The 21,837-nt window shown below is 41.6% G+C and overlaps 1 protein-coding gene across 1 annotated transcript; it reads right to left on the reverse strand.

The window, feature by feature from the left end:
* Positions 1-774: 774 nt before the first annotated feature.
* Positions 775-20,635, reverse strand: LOC127531912 (NACHT, LRR and PYD domains-containing protein 12-like). The gene is made up of 10 exons (XM_051942323.1): positions 20,481-20,635; positions 16,741-17,023; positions 14,460-14,543; positions 11,733-13,270; positions 9,784-10,118; positions 9,533-9,706; positions 6,716-6,886; positions 3,019-3,192; positions 2,556-2,729; positions 775-790 (listed from the first exon to the last, which is right to left on the reverse strand). Exons 2-10 carry the CDS (start codon positions 17,012-17,014, stop codon positions 775-777), a joined length of 2,940 nt encoding a protein of 979 aa, XP_051798283.1. The 5' UTR covers positions 17,015-17,023; positions 20,481-20,635.
* Between the last annotated feature and the right edge of the window lie 1,202 nt (positions 20,636-21,837).

A 21,837-nucleotide genomic window follows, 5' to 3' on the forward strand; every position in this document is an offset into this window, starting at 1 on the left:
TGTTGACAGCTGCAGAACGCTCATTGACAAATACAGAAATCGTTTAATTGCAGTGATTGCCTCAAAAGGTTGTGCAACAAAATATTAAGTTATGGGTACCATCATTTTTGTCCAGCCCTATTTCATTAGTTTGTTTTTTTTAAATAATTATGTTAATCAACAATTCAAAAGTGATGGCTGATTTTGATTATTTAATTTTCAATAAATTTTTATTTATTGCTACTTTTGTGAGTTTCAAGTGATTTCAGTGAGAATTGTGGGTTTTTCCTTCTTTAACTGAGGGGTACCAACAATTTTGTCCACGTGTGTAAATTCTTTGAACAGGCTATGTACCACAGGCTTTTAAGGTTGCTGGACTCAAACCTTTACTTAAAAAGCCTACTCTAGATCCAAATGTTTTAGCTAACTATAGACCAATATCCAACCTCCCATTTCTATCTAAAATTCTGGAAAGAACTCTTGCAAATCAATTATGTGAACATTTACAAAGGAATAGCTTGTTTGAAGAGTTTCAGTCAGGCTTCAGAGTGCATCATAGCACAGAAACAGCTCTAGTGAAAGTCACTAATGACCGTCTCATAGCATCAGATAATAGACTGGTTTCTGCACTTGTTTTGTTGGATGTTAGTGCAGCATTTGACACAATCGACCACAAAGTTTTATTACAGCGACAAGAACATTCTGTTGGCCAGCAGCGGATGGGTTCCCCCATATAAACAGCCTGGTTCTGCTCAAGGTTTCTTCAAGCTAAAAGGGAGCTTTTTCTTCTCACTGTCACTTTAGGGCTGCTCTGAGGATTCAAACATATGGGTTCTTTGACCTGTAATTGGAGCTACATAAATAATATTGAATTGAAATGAATTTAATGTTTTTACAGTGCCTTGTGAAAGTATTCGGCCCCCTTGAACTTTTCAACCTTTTGCCACATTTCAGGCTTCAAACAAAGAAATAAAATTGTAATTTTTTGTCAAGAATCAACAACAATTGGGGCATAATCGTGAAGTGGAATGAAATTTATTGGATATTTTATACTTTTTTAACAAATAAAAAACTGAAAAGTGGGGTGTGCAATATTATTCGGCCCCTTTACTTTCAGTGCAGCAAACTCACTCCAGAAGTTCAGTGAGGATCTCTGAATGATCCAATGTTGTCCTAAATGACTGATGATGATAAATAGAATCCACCTGTGTGTAATCAAGTCTCCGTATAAATGCACCTGCTCTGTGATAGTCTCAGGGTTCTGTTTAAAGTGCAGAGAGCATCATGAAGACCAAGAAACACACCAGGCAGGTCCGAGATACTGTTGTGGAGAAGTTTAAAGCCGGATTTGGATACAAAAAGATTTCCCAAGTTTTAAACATCTCAAGGAGCACTGTGCAAGCAATCATATTGAAATGGAAGGAGTATCAGACCACTGCAAATCTACCAAGACCCGGCCGTCCCTCTAAACTTTCACCTCGAACAAGGAGAAGACTGATCAGAGATGCAGCCAAGAGGCCCATGATCACTCTAGATGAACTGCAGAGATCTACAGCTGAGGTGGGAGAGTCTGTCCATAGGACAACAATCAGTCGTACACTGCACAAATCTGGCCTTTATGGAAGAGTGGCAAGAAGAAAGCCATTTCTCAAAGATATCCATAAAAAGTCTGGTTTGAAGTTTGCCACAAGCCACCTGGGAGACACACCAAACATGTGGAAGAAGGTGCTCTGGTCAGATGAAACCAAAATCCAACTTTTTGGCCACAATGCAAAACGATATGTTTGGCGAAAAAGCAACACAGCTCATCACCCTGAACACACCATCCCCACTGTCAAACATGGTGGTGGCAGCCTCATGGTTTGGGCCTGCTTTTCTTCAGCAGGGACAGGGTGGCATGGTGGCAAGATGGTTAAAATTGATGGGAAGATGAATGGAGCCAAATACAGGAGCATTCTGGAAGAAAACTTGTTGGAGTCTGCAAAAGACCTGAGATTGGGACAGAGATTTATCTTCCAACAGGACAATGATCCAAAGCATAAAGCCAAATCTACAATGGAATGGTTCACAAATAAACGTATCCAGGTGTTAGAATGGCCAAGTCAAAGTCCAGACCTGAATCCAATCGAGAATCTGTGGGCAGAGCTGAAGACTGCTGTTCACAAACGCTCTCCATCCAACCTCACTGAGCTCCAGCTGTTTTGCAAGGAAGAATGGGCAAGAATTTCAGTCTCTCGATGTGCAAAACTGACAGACATACCCCAAGCGACTTGCAGCTGTAATTGCAGCAAAAGGTGGTGCTACAAAGTATTAATGCAAGGGGGCCAAAAAATATTGCACGCCCCACTTTTCAGGTTTTTATTTGTTAAAAAAGTTTAAAATATCCAATAAATTTCGTTCCACTTCATGATTGTGTCCCACTTGTTGTTGATTCTTGACAAAAAATTAAAATTTTATATCTTTATGTTTGAAGCCTGAAATGTGGTGAAAGGTTGAAAAGTTCAAGGGGGCCGAATACTTTCACAAGGCACTGTATGTCTGTCTGTCTGTACCTGAGAGTGCCTGTCTGTCTGTACCTGAGAGTTTCCAGTCTACAGTGTGGATCCTCCACTTTAGCTCTCAGCATCTTCTCTCCTGAGTCTCCTGGATGGTTGTAGCTCAGGTCCAGCTCTCTCAGATTTGAGGTCTTCAAGCTCAGAGCTGAGGCCAGAGAAGCACAGCCTTCCTCTGTGACCAGACAGCCTGACAGCCTGCACACACAAACCTGATGGACAACACTTGGATGGATGTTTCTCACTTGTTCTTTTCTTCTTTGTCTTTCAGATACATTTTGCTGCACATTTCATGCGTCTCAGGAAAATCAACAATCTCAACAATGATCATTGGGATTTAATCATGTCAAAAATAAACCCTGAAAAAGTCCTGCACAAGTTCAGTAAAAGCTCATTTGATGAATCCCATCAGCAGAAATGATTATACTCAGGTTAGCTGTTTATCCACTGATAGAAATTACATCAGTTTCAAAGTGTGAGTCCTGACCTGAGAGCTTCCAGTTTACAGTGTGGACTCTCCAGTCCAGCAGAAAGACTCTCCACTCCTGAATCCTGCAGGTTGTTGTGAGTCAGGTCCAGCTCTGTCACACTGGAGGACTGGGAGCTGAGGACTGAGGACAGAGCTCCACAGCTTCTCTCTGACAGATTACAGTTATTAAGTCTGAAGAGACAAAGACAAGGAAAGTAAAACATTAAGTTCAGTATTTTCTGTCCTGTTGAAAAGACAGCAGTGAATTTAACAACAAATACATCCCACCATGTCCAGAATACAGCAGCGCTAAGGACAGTCCTCTGCAATATTATTTAAATGTGAAAATAATCTAAAATGTAGCACATTACAGTAATCAGATTACTTTGAAGCTGAGCAATAAAGTATTTGATCTGATTAAAAACAAAGTGACAGTTTAGATTTCCTAAATGAAGAATACAAACAGCAAGAAATGAATCCAGTAAAGGTCAGTACATCTTTCATTGCTGTCATTAGAATGGTGGATTTTTTCACTACTTTCTGTGTCCACCTTTATTTTTGATGACACATTTAATCCTCCTCAGCATGAAGAAACCACATTTCTGCAGAGATGTTCCTCCATCTTCAGAGACTAGGTCTTCATCTGCTCTTTGTTGGAGGGTTTGTGTTGTTCTACTTTTGTCTTTAAAATACCCCAAAGTTGGTCTGTTGGATTCAAATCAGGACACACACTTTGGACTTTTTCCATCTTTACAATCCTAAAAATAGTCAACTTGATGCTGATGGCAGCCATTAAATCACTGTCAGACTCTGTTCCATCTCTGATGTTGTTCCAGAACAAACGTCTTCTGATCTCCAGTCTTTGTTCTTCAGGTTCCTTCACTTCTACTTGTGCTGTTGAGACTCATGCTTTGGTTTTCACTCACACATCAATCCCACTGGAACCAAACTAAGGATCTCCAAACTCATGTGTTTCAACTCTTTATCTCCACTCTTGATGAAGTCTGGACTCCTCATAGCGTCAGTGAGCTGGACTCTTCATTCTCTCTCATGCTCAGGAGACACTCTGCTGCCCAGTGATTGACTCTCAGTCCATACAGTCTGAAAGGAACCAACAACCTTTAACAGCCTCACATCTGAAAAGGCTCATAGGGTCCCTATGAGGGTGTAGCTCCTCTTCAGGGAGAGCAGAGAGACCATGAACCTCACCACAGGTGGGATGGATGTTCTATCCTTCACCAACACTTCAGTTGATGGGAGTCAGTCATCAGCAGCAGGAAGACTGGACTGACCTTACCCACAGACCAGAGGACATGAGGACACTGCTTATCAACAGTCATGATGACTGTCCTCACCTGCAGGGCTGCTGCTTCACTCCATCATTTCTGACAGACCTGGAGTCCTGGAAGCTGCTGTTCCAAGAAGTCTTTCCAAAAATCTTCAGCTGGTATCTGAGTATGTTGTTGTGTTTTACATCTCAACATCTCAGTTCCTCATAAACCACCTGTGGTAGGGACGTGTCCTGCGCCCAGTGAAGACAGTGTTGGGAGTGATGGGATCAGGGCAGTGACGTGCGGTGAGGTTCATGGCTGGTGAGGCACTGACTCCTCAAGAGTCAGATTTACGATTGTAAGTACTGAAAAAAGCATCTTATTTCACTATTCATCCAACAGCATGCAACTGCTGATAATGCTTCATATCCCATCAGCATTCCTCTTTCAATTACACTCACAAACCAACACAAACATATACACAGGAACATATTTGTCCTATAAAGAACTTTCTTTTATAGCTATTGATAGAGCACCGATCTTGTGTTTTAAGCAATTCATCCATCCATTCTCTATACACCGCTTTATCCTCACTAGGGTCGCGGGGAGTGCTAGACCCTATCCCAGCTGACTCGGGTGAAGGCAGGGGACACCCTGGACAGGTCGCTAGTCTGTTGCAGGGCTACATATACAGACAAACAATCACACTCACATTCCCACCTACAGACAATTTACAGTAATCAATTAACCTCAGCATATTTTTGGGCTGTGGGAGGAAGAAGGAGTACTCGGAGAAAACCCACGCATGCACAGGGAGAACATGCAAACTCCATGCAGAAAGATCCCAGGCCCAGGCCGGGATTTTGAACCGGGGATCTTCTTGCTGCAAGGCGAAAGTGCTAACCACTACTGCACTGTGCAGCCCCCTTCAAACCATGAACCATCAAACCAACAATGAGACACAGTGAAGCCTGAAGAGGATCATCAGAGACAGAACACAGATACAAACATCACATAGAGAAACCTTTTCATAACAGCAGCTTCATGTGAATGTGGCAGGAGATGAAGACTTTCATTGCTTGCAAGGACAGCTACACAGCCACAAACCTGCAGACAGAACTCTCCAGAACTCTCTCAACCTCTTCTTTGTTCACTTTGACCAAATTAGCAGAGACAACAGCATCTATCCTCCACAACCAGAAAAAATAACCCATAAAACTGGAACAACATCAGGACAGACCCACCCTGCACAGAGTAAACACGAGGAGAGTGTCTGGTCCAGATGGAGTCTCTGGACGGATTCTTAAGGTTGATGCAGAACAGTTAGCAGAAGTATTTATCACCATCTTCAACCTCTCACCTCAACAGTCTGTAGTCCACACCTGCCTAAAATGGGCCACAACTGTCCCCAAGAAAACCATAGAGAACTGCCTGAACAACTATCCCCAGTTGCTGTAACCCCCATCATCACCAGATGTTTCAGAGACTGATCCTCCTTCATATTAAATCTGCTATCTCTGCTGACCTCAATCAGTGTGTATTTCAGGTAAACAGAACAACAGAGGATCCAATTAGATCAGCTCTCCACACAGCCCTGACACATCTGGACCAAAACAACACACATGGAAGGATGTGAACTCAGCATTTACCACAATACTCCACACAAACTGGTCCAGAAACTGAGCAGTCTGGACTTCAGGAGTTCAGTGTGACCATGGATGCTGGACTTCCTGAGAAACTGACCTCAGAACATCAGGTGGAGCACCAGATCTCATCTACTCTCATCCTGACCACTGTAACATCTCAGGGCTTTCTGTCCTCAGACTGATGCAAAACCTTCTTTTCACACATTACTGCTCCTCCATCCACCCCAACAACACCATCCTCAAAATCAGTGGCTTGGAGTCCCCTTACAAGATGCAGCCTGCAACTTATGCCAATCCCCCCACCACCAACACTGCCATGAAGATCTCCCATCAACTTCTGGAGACCCAACAGAGATTGTAAACCAGACTCACCTCCCTCAACACCTGCAGACCAACTTCTTTAGGTGGACCACAGAAAACCTCCTGGTCTCCTGCTGTGGTTCAGCAGCAGATCTATTGTCTTCTATTCTATTCTATTCTATTCTATTCTATTCTATTCTATTCTATTCTATTCTATTCTATTCTATTCTCTCTGTCAAACAGTGTAAACTAAAACAGAGCCTGGAACCAAGACTTCACAGGTTCTTACAGGTTCTGGTTCTGTGATGCAGGTTCCAGGTTGTTCAGGTCCTGTAGTGGAAGAGGCCTCATTAAGAGAAACTAGTGCTAAAGGTCAGTAACACAACTGATCTGAGTCATACAAATACAGAAAACCTCCCACCTCAGCTGTTCTGCTCATCAGGAATAAAAACACATTTTAAATGGTCATCAGTTGAACAGGTTGATGAGAGTCCAGACCTGAGAGCTTCCAGTTTACAGTGTGGACTCTCCAGTCCAGCAGAAAGACTCTTCACTCCTGAATCCTGTAGGTTGTTACTCAGGTCCAGCTCTGTCACACTGGAGGACTGGGAGCTGAGGACTGAGGACAGAGCTCCACAGCTTCTCTCTGACAGATTACAGCCACTCAGTCTGAAGAGACAAACATAAAAATAAGTAAAACATTAAGTTCAGTATTTTCTGTCCTGTTTAAAAGAATTTAACAACAAATACATCCCACTATATCCAGAATACAACAGCACTGAGGACAGTCCTCTGCAATATTATCTAAATGTGAAAATAATCCAAAGTATAGCACATTATAGTAATCAAAATCAGCTCTTGGGTTCCATTTCCTCCCCTGGTAGGATTCAGAACCACATTGCTAACTAAAATGTCCTTCCTCCCAGACAATAAGAGCTCTGTCCTAACCTTGGTGCATTTAAACTCCTCTGTTACACTGGATACTGGCAGCTGAACTTTCCCTTTCACATAAAAAGCTACACTGCTTCAGCACCTGGGAACACCCAACTATTTCCTAGTATAAGAACTAACTAGCCTTTCCATTCTCTCTGCCATGGATAATGGAACTTCATAAATGGACACTGGCCACATTAATCTAGGATATAAACCAAACTGCAAACAGCACAACCTCAGTTTTCCTGGGAGCTCTGATTTATCTATTCTATCCAGCCCTTCTGCAACATCCTTTTTTAATGGCACAACTTGTTCCTTATCATTGAGGTCCAAATTCTACCACATTCCTAAGCTCTTCACTGACTTCTCCCTAATGGTAGGAATTTCCCCACCATCTTTGAAAAACTTCTTATCACTTACTTTCCCTCTGTATATCGAAATACTCCTCGATTTACTAGACTTGATCCTCATACTGACCCATTTGAGATTCCTATTCATTCTATCTAACAGCTTCTTTGTACATTTACTGTTATAGTTATCAGTGTCATATCATCTATATAAGCTCTAAATAGTGGAAGACTCATTCCATTCTGCTGTCTCTCTCCACCAACGACCCACTTGGAAGCCCTGATAATTAACTCCATAGCCACTGTGAAAGCTAACGATGAAACTTTACATCCTGCCATAAGACCAACCTCCAATCTTTGCCAGAATGTTGTAAAATCTCCTGTACTTGCACATAATCTGATGTCCTGGAAATATGCTTTCACCAGGTTACCAACCATCTCTGGCACTTTAAAGTAGTGAAAGGAACTCCAAATGAGTCTATGTGGCACTGATCTGAATGCATTAGCCAAATCTGAAAAAACAATATTCAAATCTCTCCTCTCCCTCTTAGCTGTCTGAATCTGATGCCAAATCATGCTAATCTGCTCCAAGCACCCACAAAATTCTGGTATCTCTGCCTTCTGCACTGTAGAATCTATCAGACCATTCCTCACTACATAACTAGCAAACCTCTGAGCTACACTACTGAAGAAAATCTTTCCCTCAATATTTAGGAGAGAAATCATCCAAAACCGGCTGAGGTCTGATGACTCCTTCTCCTTGGGGATGAAAACATCTCCTGTCTTACACCATGCTCTAGGATACTTTGTTTCTCCGAGACTATTCTCAGATGTCTCCACAGTATCCTTTAGATGTCAAGTGAACTCTTGTAGACACTGTAGGAAATTCCATGAGGCCCTGGGGCCCACGAAATCTTTGCACACCTGACCACCTCCACAACTTCTCTCCATCTCAGTAAGCCAACATCCATCTCCTGACTCATTTCCTCTAATGGTGGCATATCAGATGGAAGGCCAATGTTCCTATTCTCCTCTGAACCTGAATATGTCAACCTCAAGTACTCTTCAACCTCTGACTTCACTGCCTTAAGTTGACCTCCTTTTTCCTGATTAAACATGCCTTTCACAAACTAAAAAAAACTTTACCTTGCACATTCTTCTTTCTCTTCTCTCTAAGGTGTTCTGCCATTCTGAGTACTGCTAACCTGCTTCTCAGTCCCCCCTACAACACATTAATTTCCTCCCTTTCTTCTTCTGATGCCTTCTTCCACTGCTTCTTCAACTGCCTCCTTTCCTTTACTAGCCTGTCTATTTCTCTTTGGCGCCTAGACCTTCCTACCTGCACCCTCTCACCACTATTTTTAGAGAGCACCACAAATCTCTCTAGACCATCAGAGTAGATCAAGAGGATCTGAACTAAGGATCTGTTTCTCTCAATGGAGACAGAAAGCAACATTGCTTCAGTGGCTGTTTGGGCTCCAATGGTGAGAAGGAATTGGACCTGAACCTCAAATAAGAATGGAAACAACAGTCCAACTGTCCACCAGGTGAACTGCATTGAGTTCAGTCGTTGAACAAACTCAAGATTTTACAGTATCATTTAGCAGACACTTTGCTCCAAAGCGACAAACATCTGAGAAGAGAAACAACACAGGCAAGGATCGAGTCAGGAGAAAACAACCTGGAGAAGAGCCATAAAACAAGTCCAAGTGTGAACATGAAATGTTTGTTCTGGTGTTTCTTTTTTTTGTTTTTAATCAACGTCGATCTGAAACATTCTATTTTGAAGACAGTGGAAACTAAAACAGAACCTGGAACCAAGACTTCACAGGTTCTGGTTCTGTGATGCAGGTTCCAGGTTGTTCAGTTCCTGTAGTGGAAGAGGCCTCATTAAGAGAAACTAGTGCTAAAGGTCAGTAACACAACTGATCTGAGTCATACAAATACAGAAAACCTCCCACCTGAGCTGTTCTGATCATCTTGACTAATACACATTTTAAATGGTCATCAGTTGAACAGGTTGATGAGTCCTGACCTGAGAGCTTCCAGTTTACAATGTGGACTCTCCAGTCCAGCAGAAAGACTCTCCATTCCTGAATCCTGCAGGTTGTTGTTACTCAGGTCCAGCTCTGTCACACTGGAGGACTGGGAGCGGAGGACTGAGGACAGAGCTCCACAGCTTCTCTCTGACAGATTACAGCCACTCAGTCTGAAGAGATAAAAAGTAGATTATACTGATCAAACAGCAGCAAAATAAAAAATGATCTTCAGTCTCCAACTACTTACACAACTTTCTTGGAGGCTTTGACCACTGGCAGCAGCCTCAGAAGAGCCTCTTCTGAAGCAGAGTATTTCTTCAGGTCAAACACATCCAGATGTTCTCCTGATGACAGTAAGATGAAGACTAGAGCTGACCACTGAGCAGGAGACATTTCATATGTGTACAGATATGCTGATCTCAGGGACTGTTGGATCTTCTCCACGCGAGAATCATCCTTCAGTTCATTCAGACAGTGGAACAGATTGATGCTTCTATCTACAGACACATTCTCACTGATCTTCTTCTTGATGTACTCCACTGTTTTCTGACTGGTCAGTGAGCTACACACGTGGACAAAATTGTTGGTACCCCTCAGTTAAAGAAGGAAAAACCCACAATTCTCACTGAAATCACTTGAAACTCACAAAAGTAACAATAAATAAAAATTTATTGAAAATTAAATAATCAAAATCAGCCATCACTTTTGAATTGTTGATTAACATAATTATTTAAAAAAACAAACTAATGAAATAGGGCTGGACAAAAATGATGGTACCCATAACTTAATATTTTGTTGCACAACCTTTTGAGGCAATCACTGCAATTAAACGATTTCTGTATTTGTCAATGAGCGTTCTGCAGCTGTCAACAGGTATTTTGGCCCACTCCTCATGAGCAAACAGCTCCAGTTGTCTCAGGTTTGATGGGTGTCTTCTCCAAATGGCATGTTTCAGCTCCTTCCACATATGTTCAATGGGATTCAGATCTGGGCTCATAGAAGGCCACTTTAGAATAGTCCAACGCTTTTCTCTCAGCCATTCTTGGGTGTTTTTGGCTGTGTGTTTTGGATGGTTGTCCTGTTGGAAGACCCATGACCTGCGACTGAGACCAAGCTTTCTGACACGAGGCAGCACATTTCTCTCCAGAATGCCTTGATAGTCTTCAGATTTCATCGTACCTTGCACACTTTCAAGACCCCCTGTGCCAGATGCAGCAAAGCAGCCCCAAAACATTACTGAGCCTCCTCCATGTTTCACCGTAGGGACAGTGTTCTTTTCTTCGTATGCTTGGTTTTTGAGTCTATGAACATAGAGTTGATGTGCCTTACCAAAAAGCTCCAGTTTGGTCTCATCTGTCCAAAGGACATTCTCCCAGAAGCTTTGTGGCTTGTCAACATGCATTTTTGCAAATTCCAGTCTCGCTTTTTTATGAGTTTTTTTCAGCAGTGGTGTCCTCCTTGGTCATCTCCCATGAAGTCCACTTTGGCTCAAACAACGACGAATGGTGCGATCTGACACTGATGTACCTTGGCCTTGGAGTTCACCTTTAATTTCTTTGGAGGTTGCTCTGGGCTCTTTGGATACACTTCGAACGATCCGTCTCTTCAATTTGTCATCAATTTTCCTCTTGCGGCCACGTCCAGGGAGGTTGGCTACTGTCCCGTGGGTCTTGAACTTCTGAATAATATGAGTCACTGTTGTCACAGGAACTTCAAGCTGTTTAGAGATGGTCTTATAGCCTTTACCTTTAAGATGTTTGTCTATAATTTTTTTTCGGATGTCCTGGGACAATTCTCTCCTTCGCTTTCTGTTGTCCATGTTCAGTGTGGTACACACCTTTTCACCAAACAGCAGGGTGACTACTTGTCTCCCTTTAAATAGGCAGACTGACTGATTATGAGTTTGGAAACACCTGTGATGTCAATTAAATGACACACCTGAGTTAATCATGTCACTCTGGTCAAATAGTTTTCAATCTTTTATAGAGGTACCATCATTTTTGTCCAGGCCTGTTTCATTAGTTTGTTTTTTTTAAATAATTATGTTAATCAACAATTCAAAAGTAATGGCTGTTTTTGATTATTTAATTTTCAATAAATTTTTATTTATTGTTACTTTTGTGAGTTTCAAGTGATTTCAGTGAGAATTGTGGGTTTTTCCTTCTTTAACTGAGGGGTACCAACAATTTTGTCCACGTGTGTACTTCCTGTCTGTGTCAGCAGGCCTCGTAGGAGATTCTGATTGGTCGGCAGTGACAGACCCAGGAGGAAGCGCAGGAACAAGTCCAGGTGGCCGTTTGGACTCTGTAAAGCCTCGTCCACAGCTCTCTGGTAGAAAACTGTTGTTGGATCAACTTTGGCTCTGAACAGTTTTGACCACCAGGAGGTTGTTTGTTGTTCTTCTTCCAGCAGGTTAATTCTAGAGTTGATGAAGGTCACGTGGACATGAAGAGCAGCCAGAAACTCCTGAACGCTCAGATGGATGAAGCTGAACATCTTGTCTTTCTCTTTCCGTCTTCGCTCTGCTTTGAAAATCTCTGTGAACACTCCTGAGTACACTGAGGCTTCACTCAGATCGATGCCACTTTCTCTCAGATCTTTCTCACAGAAGATCAGGTTGCCCTTGTGCAGCTGTTCAAAAGCCAGTTTTGCTAATGACTTTATGTACTGAATGCAATTCTCTGAACCGTACTTTTCTTTTGTGTGATCAATCTGAAATCTTAGAAACTCTGCGTACATCTCAGTCAGGGTTCTGGGCAGATCTCCTCCCTTTCTGGTTCTCAGCAGCTCTTCCAGAACTGTAGCAGTGATCCAGCAGAACACTGGGATGTGGCACATGATGTGGAGGCTTCGTGACTTCCTCATGTGGAAGATGATGCTGCGGACCTGCTCCTTGAATCTCTTCCTGAAGTACTCCTCCTTCTGCGGGTCGGTGAACCCTCTGACCTCTGTTATAGTGTTGACGAGGTTTTGAGGGATCTGATTGGCTGCTGCAGGTCGTGTGGTTATCCAGAGGCGAGCTGAGCGCAACAGTTTTCCACTGATTAGTCCGCTCAGCAGGATTTCTATTTTCGTTGACTTTGTTACGTCCACGGAGGGAATGTTGTTGACATCAAAGTCCAGATGAAGGCGACTCTCGTCCAGTCCATCAAACACAAACAGCAGTTTGAATCTGCTCTTGTGGTAGCTGCTGGATCCTGAGGACTGCAGAGCTGTAAAGATGTAATTCAGAGCCTCCACTGTGACGTCTTTAGTTTCTGGGATACGGTCATGAATGAGCTCTGACAACCCAAACTCTTTTCCCTGCAGTGAATTCAGAGCACGGAAAGTGAACGGGAAAATAAGATGCACGTCTTGATTGGTTCTTTCTTCGGCCCAGTCCAACACAAACTTGCACACGAGGAATGTTTTTCCAATCCCTGCAATCCCATTGGTCAGCACTGTTCTGACGGGTATGTCTTTTCCAGAAGGATGCTTGAAAATGTCTCTGGGTTGGATCTGTGTCTCTGTGTCTGATGGCTTCCACACCTTGTCAATCTGTACTACCTCATGTTGTGTGTTGACGTGCACATCCCGGCCAGCTGTGATGTACAACTCTGTGTAGACATCAACCAGACGCTCTTCATCTGCTGCCCACCCCTCTGTTGTGACCAGAAACGTGTCCTGGAAGTTTGACTGAAGCTTCTGTTGGTAATATCTGATGGGACGTGGTTCTGGTTCCGGAACAGTCTCATCTGTCTCAAACATGAAGGGAACAGTGTTAGAAGTGTCTACAGAAACCTCTGCTGTTGTTGGAAAAACACAGGCAACTGCAAAGAGATAGGATTTCTATTTAGCCACCTATAAGACCTGAGGCTCATAAAAGTTGGGTAACTGTGTGTGAGCTTTTTCTGAACTTATTTATGGGGGTTTCATCCTAAACTCTGCACATGCAGCAACTTACCCTGACCATTTAGATGAAACTGACTGAAAAAACTGACTGAAAGGGCAACTCGGCTAAAGGGCAACCCAGATGGTTAACTATGGAGGCAGTCAGAAGGTAGGTGGGTTATCTCAAGTCCAGATCAAGCTGTTTTTAGAGTTCTCATTAGGGAAAGACACTGAAGACAATTGAACCTAAAAACAGAGAGCTGGACCAGCAGCCCTGTTCTGGGCTCACTGGGGCCATTATCAAAGTACACTACTATTTATCAATTTTTTCATTGAAAATCAAATAGTTCAAGTCCAATGAGTAGCTTGAAATGCTACAAAGACAAGTGGTGGTCTGTCAGAGATTTTAAAAAGGCAAGGTTCCCCAAAACTGAAAAATAATGTACATTTCAGAAGTATACAAAAAGGCCTTTTTCAGGGAACAGAAATGGTTTAACAATTTAAAGCTGTTCTGCAGAAATGGAAGTTGATCAAGTCTTGAAAGTTGATGCTACCAAATCTTACAGGAGTCTCAACTTTTCTAGATTACTTCCAACCCCCTCTGTCTGCATAAAGTAGTGTTGGAACACACCATGGCACCCTCCAGAACATTATTTGAACAGTATTGTACTGCAGAAAGTAGTGTGTTGCTACAAAACAGGGGAGGAAAAGGCAATTAAGAGAGACAGACCATCATAACACTGAAAATGTAGGTCTTTCCTATAGAGAAACTGAAGACAGTAAATGTGTCGTGAGTACAGTTTTCTTGACCATCAAAAGGCTCTCAAAAAATTAGCTTACAATAGGCACCAATTCAGAAAATTAAATTTGAGGTTCACCAGCCACAAAAATGACTTATGCTACAGCTACACTAAAACCTGCTGCCTCATGCAACTCCATAGACAACCTCTGTTCTGTGTTGTACAAAACAATCTGCTTAAACTCAGCTTCCATTTCAGGCATGATGAACTGCTGCCATCTTTCTTTACAGACCAAACAATCCATCAGTTTTACCTTCAGTCTGAGGAAGAGGAGGCTGAGTTTGAGAGGAGGAAGGTTCTCTGCTCTCTGAAGGTTCTCCAACATCACTGACAGGCACTGACAGACAGAGATCACGTTATATTCTCTACTGCTTACTGCTTTAATTTATTTCAGTTACAACAGACTTAAAAGGGATTTTATGTTGACATTTATTGATGAGTTTATGGTGTTGATTAACTCTGGTTTTCTGACACCAAACTGCTCCTTCAAAGTAAAACCTAATGTTCCTCTGACATTAGTCTGGCATATCCAGACCATTCTGAAGAACAGAGTGTTCTGGCTTCACCTCATCATCATCCTGCTATAGAGGGAAGAATGTCTGTCTTTTTAAAGCAGCCACAGTCATCCAGGGTGGAGCTAAGCCCAGGATGCAGCAACAGTGTCCCCTTAAATAGTCAGCCAACATGACTGCCTTATTGCTCCATCCAAACCCTCTGAAGACTTGACATTTTCAGTGTAGTAGGTCACTGGGAGGTTGTTGATGGTTTAAAAGTAGAACGTAATGTTACATAGTACCACATACTAACATGCCAGATGGTAAGCACAGAAAAAGATGTCGTACATCCCAGTACATATTATGTTAAATGTAGTATGTCAGAAATACCCAGATGTCTGACCACAATCAAACTGATTTTGTCGAACGCAAACTAACATGTTTTTCTGGCCGTTCTGACCCACATTCTATGAACAGTCATAGCACTTAACAGTGTGTCGTGGAAATAGAAATAAGTTTGAGCTGCTGAGACTCACAGTCAGATGACACCACATTACTACAGACTGGGATAGTCACAGTTTAAGGCTCCATATTATGAAGTAGGAAGTTCTAATTGTATGAACACTGCAGGACATAGTGAATAGTTTGTGAGGTCAACTGTAGCATGTATTTAAATTAAAAGGTTTGTGATTTGAAATGCAGCTGCTTCAACAACATGTATCTGCCCTTACTGGGAGCTGATTGATCAGCTTCCCTCTGGTTGTAAACTGCAGGACCACTCCCAGCTAAACAGAATGAATGAAGAATCTTCAGAAACTGTCTGATCACCTCATAATTTGGTGAAGACAGGTGGGACATGCTTTGCTTCCACAGAAGGTCAGCTCATACAGAACTAATTTTGGTGTTCTATCAAGGTTTAAACAGCAGGGGGCAGCATCCAGTCAGTAGGATTGATCAGTAGATTTTACAGAGGAACTGACCTTAAAGCTGCTGTCCGGAGTTTCCGTTTGTTTTCAATTTATGTATCATTTTTTAACAAAGCTTAAATGTGTTAGTCTAGTTCGATAGTATAATATAAAGTTAGTATAACGCGATATGAAAATTTATTCCTGAGCTCCGCCTTCCTCTCACAGACCCCCATGTTATTCCAAAAAGCGCCGGTCGCTGCCGACCAATCAAGTTCGAGCTTCAGCTTTGTCATGCTGTCAATCAACGTTTACGCACACAGCAAGCAAGCCCATGCAGAGGTGGGCGAGCTACGCACTACGCAACCGCGCGCACATTTGTTTTGCTTGTGGAGGAGAGAGCATCAGGGATCAGCAACTTCCAGAAAAGTTACCAATCCCACGGCTTGTCTGGCCAAGAGACTGCAGGACGTTTTTTGGCTCGGGGTGCTCGCGTCGCTCCCCGACCACGGCCTCCATAGCCCGGCTGACGGCTTCGTTTAGATGCCCGAGCTCTGGAGGAAGATGTTGGGGCGTCTGGGACATACTCTTCGTCAGAGGAGTCATGCAATTCTGAACTCTAGATAGAAATAAATAAACAATCTAACACATATACACGCGTAAATGCACTAAGTTTGATAAACAACGTCATCGAGAGGGATACACGAGTGTAATCACATATTGAAACTTTACTAGTTCGTCCTAGCAGATTCATGTTATTTTGGTATTAGGACAAGTTAGACTCAATACAGCATTCTAACGTAATTCCTTTATTATTTACTAAATGTACTAAATGTAGAAGAGGGTAAAACAGCAAAACAGGCAAGATGTTGCAGCACTCCGGGCACTCCTCTCATGTACTGCGCACGTGCACAAATAAAGGTGCGAAATCAGAGGGAGGGAGGGACCAACAGTGTTTTGGGAGACGCTGCGATTCAAACTCCGGACAGCAGCTTTAATGTGGACTCAGGAAAAACTGACAGAACCTGAGCTCTATCAGACTGTGGCAGAACCTGAACTCTATCAGACTGTAGCAGAACCATCATGCATCTTTCTGACTGTAATGATATCATGTTGTTCTTGTCCTGTCACTGACCTTCTGGTCCTGAGCTGCTGGCAGGAAACCTCTGCAGCAGATCATTCCTGGAGATCTTCTGTAAAACCACCCTGGTCATCTGCACAGCTCCCTGATCTTTGCAAGTCTGTACCATCACATCCACAGTTTTACACCTGTCTAGTGTCTGTAGCTGACTCTTTCTGATGGCTGGGAGGCCTTGGACATTGTTGGGCTGCTGCATGAACCAATGGAATCTGGAGAGCTCATCATCATCCAGATCCTCCAGGATGTTCAAGAGCATCTCTGAGGTCATCGTGGCTCCCTGATAAAGAAAATATCAGCAGTTAATGAACAGTTGTGTTGTTGGTATGGTGGAGGTTGTTGTGTAGCAGCAGGACTGCAGTTAATCCTACAAGACAATAAAAGCCTAGACCTCACAAGCAAGGAGTTGACTTGGCTGCCATCTTGGTTCATCGTTAATGCCAAATGATGATCCATCACATAATGACAAAAACAAGACTCAAAACTACAAGAATGGTTAAAAAAAAGAGACAAATTGAGACAAAAAATGGTAAAAAGGAGAAAAATTAAGACAGAATGAAAACAATTAGACAAATTAAGACACAAAACAACATAAATGGGACAACATACACGGAACTAAAAAAAAAAAACTAATTATAACAGAAATGATAACAACACAAAACTATAAAAATTAGACAAAATAGAAAAACTGGAAAAATGAGACAAATTCGACTAAAAATGACAGGAGAAAAATGACACAAAATGTCAAAATGGCACAAATTAAAACACAAAATGTTTAAAAAATTAAACTAATTAAGACACAAAACTACAAATAGGAGACCAATTATGGCACAAAAAGACAAAAATGAGACAAACTGAGGCCAAAAGTACAGAAAAAAACATCTTCAAGACACTTTCTGACAGCAACACTGAGGGGAACCAGCAGGGGGCGCTCACTGCTGTCTGTTAAATATTACTCATGGAAGTCACTCTGCAGTCACTGGACCACAACACAAAGATGATCCCACATTATTACACTTTGACTAACAGAGACTCCAAAGAAACATAAACTCTGATCCTTCACAGAACAAGTCCAGGATCAAAAATGTAAATGGTTGTATTTATAAAGCACTTTACATGATATGTCACATTCACCCATTCACACGCTGATGGCAGAAGCTGCCATGCAAGGTGCTAACCACAACTCACCAGGAGCAATTAGCAGTTCAGTGTCTTGCTCAGTGACACCTTGACATGAGCACAACAGGCCGAGGATCAAACTGGCAACCTTCCAGTTACAAGACGGCCACTCTACCCACTGAGCCATGCTGCCCCCGGATCAGAGTCAGACCGGAGTCCAGGACCAGAGTCAGACCGGAGTCCAGGATCAGAGCCTCATATCAGGTTTTATAGTTTTATACTGAGCCTGTTCAGAGTCCAGACCAAACACTGACTGCTACTAAACAGCTCATTACTGCACTAAATGTCTCTCATGGACTCCACATACATTTCATTCTGCAACTTTTCAACCAAACACAAACTTCTGTGAAGATTCTTCTCACCACATTTCTCCTGACAGAAATAAAAGCTATTCTCTTGGATTTCTTACCGCTCTATGTGACTATTTATCACTGTTTCCAGTCTGTTTCTGTCCTTTTAGACGGACACTTGTGATCAGCTGATTTCTATGCAGCAGCAGCAAACTGATGCTGATTTCCATGAGACTTGATGCCAAATGAAGGTCGAAGCATGAAAACAGCTCTGAGGTCTGGACTACCAAGCAGGATCTGAGCTCATGGAGGAACTTCAGCTTTAACTCTGGTTTTCAGGACTTTTCAGGACACCGGTTCACTTCTTAGCAGGTCCATCACCATGAATCAATTAACACTGAAACTTTGCAAGAAGGCGTCTTATCTTAATGGAATTTATAATCCTCACCAAAGAGAGTATCAGACAACAACAATATACCAAACAAACAGTTTAGACTGACTACGTTTATATGCCATTAATATTCGGGTTAAGGTCAATATTCCGGTTTCTGAAACATTTGGAATAACCCGTTAACATGCCTAAACAGACAGAGTTACTCCTGTTTACATGATCAGCGTAATCAATTGGGATATTCCCATCCAAACCGGGACGCACAGTCAACGTCATGACGCAAATTGTGTCTTTTCCGTTTCTTCTTCCTCTCCTTGTGTATTTCCGGTGGGTCGCGCGCCAGATGCGGCATACAAGTAGTTGCTGTACTCAAAAGACCAAGATTCCTTTCGGATGAAACATGCGCAGAACGCAAATTAATGTTTCTTTCTATGGGGATATTCCGATGCGCGTTTATATTACGAGATATTCGGGTTAGAAAAGGAGTAAGGCTTCGTGTTTTTAAAAACCGGAATATGAGCATATTCGGGTTTTTGCGGGTGTTTACATGGCCGTACGGAACTGGGTTATTGCTAATATTCCGGTTATGAAAGGGTTATGGACTGCATATAAACGTAATCACTGTCACCTCAAGTACTGATGACTGAGAAGAAAGACGATAAGACACCTTCTTGCAAAGTTTCAGTGTTAATTGATTTATTTATACCATAATGTTAAACTGAGAGTAATATTTTTCTAGTTAAGGACTGTACAGATAATACTTGGAAGTAAAAAAAAAACCTGTCGGTCTGATCAGCATGGGTTCTGCTGATTGTAAATTCCATTACTATACAGAATTATATATTTGGACAAACAAGTGCACTATGCCCCTATGCCATTTTCCTGTGTGTTATATAAAATATACCACATCGATCAAGAAAAGTGCCATCAAAGCTAGTTTACTCATTAATCCTTAAACTTCACAAACAATCACAAACACTATTGTACACACCATCATATGGCAATAAACAACCCAAATGTGATAAAACTGAGTCCCTAAAAACAGTGGGTGATCATTTTTATCTGTTAAAAAATCTGTCACAACTAAACAAATTCAAAACAATGGACAGTTTTTTCTGGAATTATTTTTGAAACAGTTTTGGATCCTTACCCCAGACCAAAACCCTCTTATATCTGATAAGAGCCTAACTTGTGTACAGCCTCTTCAACTGTGACTGATGCACAACACACAATACCAAGGGATATTTTTATATTACTGATAACATAATAATAATAAAAAACCAAAAATTCCTTAACATTCAGATTTTTCATTTTTCCCTAAAGCAAGAGTTGTAGTATGACCAGCAGGAGCCCATTCATGGCTACAGTGATTTTGGTGGCTCCACACTCTATAAGAGTGAAGTTATTGAATATTTGTGTAGTGTCTCTTTTCGCTATTGCAGCGGTTTTGCTATTTGCAGACGGTCCCTGTTCACTCGTCACACCGCCAGCTGCTCATAGACGCCAATGTTATTTCTGCAGCTTGAAAGACAGCGACTTTTGATAAAACTGACCTTGTAGCACATTGTCTACCTTACAACCATTTGAAAGAGGCATAGTTTATGTTTTCACAACGTATATCTCATGAGTTATTGATGCCGTAAGTCCGAATCTGTGAATCTCTTTCCAACTTTACCAAACTCCATCAGGACGTTAGCACTGATTAAACTGACGCTTATTTGTGAACTACAGGCCGATTTAGAAATGATTCATCAACTGTTTTTCTGTTTAAAACTCCAGACTTCACTTCTGCATGAGGAACTAAAGGGTATGGTTTCTTCCTCAGCTCAGCATATTGTCCCTTTCAGAAAGTTTTCAGCTCTTCTTCTGGATCTTACCTGCGTGTCGCTGCGTCCACTGCCTCCAGATGTCACAGAGGTTCTTCAGTGGGTTTCTCCCACAGACAGACTGCGCTTTGTCCGTGTGTCTTTCCACACGGCGACTGAAATTATTTCCTGGTCTGTGATATTTACATTACCTGCGTGTCTCTGAATGTTTGTAGGATCCTGTAATGTCCACCAGATGGCTCCGTTGGTCCACAAACACCAGTTGAAGAACACTTCTGACGTTCATATGGAGTGAATCAATAATCAATAGATCACATTTACAAACATCAGTCTGAGACTGAACCCCTCTTGTTGGATCATGTCTGTGCTGCATCAAATACTAATGATCTAATACAAATTTTCACTTCTGTCCAAACTCATCACATTTAACAGCTTCTTACGTTTTCCTTTAACCACCTGAACATGTTTCTATCAGGAAGCTTCCAAAACATTCAAGTGTTTGCTCCAAATCTTCACTTTATTTAGTCTAAAATTAGACTGTGTTGTATTTGTTTGGGTCACTGAAAGTCTCAAACCACTCCTTCACTTGTTCAGTTCCCTCTCACCTGTTAAATGTTAATATTTGTCTCTTTTGTCCAAACTGACAATAAATAAATATTTTACTTTATCAAAATGTAAACAAAGATTAATTATCAGCCACACAGTTCTTAGGTTTCTTTATATTAACAAATAGCATCACTTCCTTCATAGATTTTGTGTTTTCTTATCTCAGAGCTGTAATTCAATCTTAATATGTGTCATTTTAGATACAGACAAGTGAAGTAAATAAAATGAGCTCTAAAATACAGATTAAATTAATGTTGACCTTGTAATGTTGGAACCATCTGATCCATCATCTGGTGTTTTATCTTAACAAGAATTCATAGTTATAGAAAATGCAGCTGACTACTGTGGAAATAGCTCACAGCTGTGCGAATTAAATTCAGATATATGAAACTGAAATATACATAAATCTGAATGAATATGTGAATAAACTCATTTTCCATCTCATTTGGATCTTTTTGTACATTTCAGTATGTTTTTTTTTGGGGGGGGGAGTTCTATAAATCAGACTGTAAATGATCTATGAACAAACCTCTGTAAAACCTTCAGAATGTTGAATACAGTAAGTTAGGATAGTCTGAAGATTTCTGGATCATTTTGTGTCTCATTTGTGTCATTTTGTGTTTAATTTTGGTCAGTTTACGTCTTTCTGTCTGTTTGTAAATATTTTGCATCTTTTCATGTTATTTTGTGTTCCAGTTTGGTCACTTCATGTGTTTTTAAGTTTATTTTTGTTTAAAATTGTTCATCTTCTTTGTTCTTTTAGTCAGCTCACATGTCTATGTATCCATTCTGTGACTTATTG

The sequence above is a fragment of the Acanthochromis polyacanthus genome, chromosome 22 (assembly GCF_021347895.1).
Source record: "Acanthochromis polyacanthus isolate Apoly-LR-REF ecotype Palm Island chromosome 22, KAUST_Apoly_ChrSc, whole genome shotgun sequence".
NCBI classification, from domain to species: domain Eukaryota; kingdom Metazoa; phylum Chordata; class Actinopteri; family Pomacentridae; genus Acanthochromis; species Acanthochromis polyacanthus.

Excerpts from the sequence above, each read along its gene's own strand:
- LOC127531912 (XM_051942323.1), bottom strand. The coding sequence starts at position 17,014 with ATGACCTCAGAGATGCTCTTGAACATCCTGGAGGATCTGGATGATGAT. Across the intron at positions 14,544-16,740 it reads CAGCAGCTCAGGACCAGAAG|TGCCTGTCAGTGATGTTGGA; the intron begins GTCAGTGACAGG and ends TCTGTCTGTCAG. Across the intron at positions 3,193-6,715 it reads TGTAAACTGGAAGCTCTCAG|ACTTAATAACTGTAATCTGT; the intron begins GTCTGGACTCTC and ends TTGTCTCTTCAG.